Source organism: Fulmarus glacialis, unplaced genomic scaffold (assembly GCF_000690835.1).
Source record: "Fulmarus glacialis isolate BGI_N327 unplaced genomic scaffold, ASM69083v1 scaffold26382, whole genome shotgun sequence".
NCBI lineage: Eukaryota > Metazoa > Chordata > Aves > Procellariiformes > Procellariidae > Fulmarus > Fulmarus glacialis.
In genome coordinates, this window is record NW_009200124.1 from 1,736 (window position 1) to 2,737 (window position 1,002).

The following is a 1,002-nucleotide window of genomic DNA, read 5'->3' on the forward strand; positions in this document are numbered from 1 at the left end:
GACGATGCTCCTATGAGGTACCCCGCCGAGATGCTCCACTCGGGGTACTGATAGTCGAAGAGTGTCAGAGGCGGCTGCTCCAGGAGGGAGCTGATGACTATGAACTGTAATGAACGAAGCGGAGCCCATTAGGGAGGATGCTCACGGGGCCGGACCGTGGCAGGGCATGCCCCACTGCCCTTCACAAGCAGGCACAGGGCAGTAGCAGGCTGTACAGCCTGCGAAACCCACGTGCACATGACACGGGTGGCCAGGAAAGCTCTTTCGTGACAGCCGGGCATCCCTGGCCCCGTTGGCTCCCCACGGAGAGCAGATCAGCTGCGACATCTCCCCAGCGCCGGCACTGACGCCGGCTCATCCCATAGGTTAACAATGTCTGCGTCCTGCTGCCACCGCTGCTTTCCTAACCGTGAAAGGCCAGCGTGGACGTTGCAGTGACATTTCCCAGGCTGCCACCCCTCGCTAGGTGTGGGCTGGGAGGTCTTCGTCTAACAAACCCCACTGAGACAGTGGCCTGCAAAGGCTGCACGTCCCCGTGCTGAAATGAAATCATTTGCTGTCTGCTTTGATTATAATACTTCTCTCTTAATAACCTGTGCAAAGCGCTTAGAGCCATAATTAATCCTCACAAGGCCTCTTCTGCAGATCTGGCGAGATTAGACCCCTCTGCCTCTCACAGACGGCAGCCTTTGAAGTGCCGGGGGAGCTGGCATTTCAAAGGGGATGGATCCGGCCGGGTGCACAGCACCGCAGTGCCATCAGAGATGTACCCGTGGCTGGCCGTGCCAGCGCGAGCGTGGGACGCCGCAGCCCAGGAGGATGAAATGAGGCTGCGCTTGTGCCCGTGTGAGCACCCAGCTGCCGGCTCCCCGCTTTGCCCTGGAGCTGCAGAAGAGGCTGGAAAATGCACTTCCAGCTCCCTTTCTTGGTGAAACCTCCTGTCCCAGGGGCCGTGGGAAGCTTGTCGTTGCCCGTGGCTGGAGGAGGCGGGTGGGGGGGCGG

General features: G+C 60.3%; 1 protein-coding gene across 1 annotated transcript in view; it reads right to left on the reverse strand.

The window, feature by feature from the left end:
* Positions 1 to 21: 21 nt before the first annotated feature.
* The window catches only part of LOC104073645 (sodium-dependent serotonin transporter-like), a gene marked incomplete at both ends in the record, with an annotated part of 2,284 nt that continues 1,303 nt past the window's right edge, over positions 22 to 1,002 (reverse strand). The window contains one exon of the mRNA XM_009573494.1: positions 22 to 104. Within this exon, the coding sequence (XP_009571789.1) occupies positions 22 to 104 (83 nt within the window). The remainder of the gene's footprint in view (positions 105 to 1,002) is intronic.